The sequence below is a fragment of the Bison bison genome, unplaced genomic scaffold (assembly GCF_000754665.1).
Source record: "Bison bison bison isolate TAMUID 2011002044 unplaced genomic scaffold, Bison_UMD1.0 scf7180017861083, whole genome shotgun sequence".
Classification (NCBI taxonomy): Eukaryota; Metazoa; Chordata; class Mammalia; order Artiodactyla; family Bovidae; genus Bison; species Bison bison.
The window spans coordinates 2,104-2,955 of NW_011491655.1; the positions used below are offsets into that span (position 1 = coordinate 2,104).

General features: G+C 36.4%; 1 protein-coding gene across 1 annotated transcript in view; it reads right to left on the minus strand.

The window, feature by feature from the left end:
• Nucleotides 1–426: 426 nt before the first annotated feature.
• LOC104983049 (long-chain-fatty-acid--CoA ligase 4-like) overlaps nt 427–852 on the minus strand; it is a 4,458-nt gene continuing 4,032 nt past the window's right edge. The window contains exon 3 of the mRNA XM_010832541.1: nt 427–613. Within this exon, the coding sequence (XP_010830843.1) occupies nt 448–613 (166 nt within the window). The 3' untranslated portion in view covers nt 427–447. The remainder of the gene's footprint in view (nt 614–852) is intronic.

The window sequence follows — 852 nt, forward strand, 5'->3', positions numbered from 1 at the left end:
CTCAGTCGTGTCCGACTCTTTGCGACCCCACGGACTATATAGTCCATGGAATTCTCCAGGCCAGAATACTGGAGTGGGTAGCCTTTCTCTTCTTCAAGGGATCTTCCTGACCCAGGAATTGAACTGGGGTCTCCTGCATTGCAGGCAGATTCTTTACCAACCAAGCTATCAGGGAAGCCCAATGAGAACAAAGACAGACCATTCCAAACACAGGCCAGATGACCACTTAGCAGGGATGCTGTGACATGCAATAAAGAACTAGATAGGTTACTTCACCATATAACATTTAAAGATCCTTTCAACAAGAAAATTCATTATATATAATTTAAGAGTTTTTTTTTTTAAAAAACTTGTATTTTATTGTCAAAACAAATAAACATCTTGAAAAGCCTAATGCATAGGACCTCATTAAATAACTTTTGAGGACTTCAGCAGACAAACAATTTCTTACTTACTGGTATTTGCAGCTTCTCTAATCTCTTTCAGTATTTCAGCTTCCATGGCAGGGTTATTGCAGATATCAACCCAAGTTCCTTCTACCCCTTTCTGTTGTGCCAAAAGTGTCAACTTTTGCTGATTAGGAACCACAAAACTTATCACATAGGACTGGTCACTAAAAATTTAGATAATAAAGCAGAACAGAAATTTTAAAACATAAATTCAACGAAAATAGTACATATAAGTCCAAATATATATTTCTCTTTTTACAAGTTCATTAAGAAGTAATAAAGCCCATAGTATTGCCATAAACACAGACATATAGATAGACCAATGGAATAGAATACAGTCCAGAATAAATCCTTGCATATATGGTTAAATGATCTTCAACAAGAGCACCATGACCACTCAATG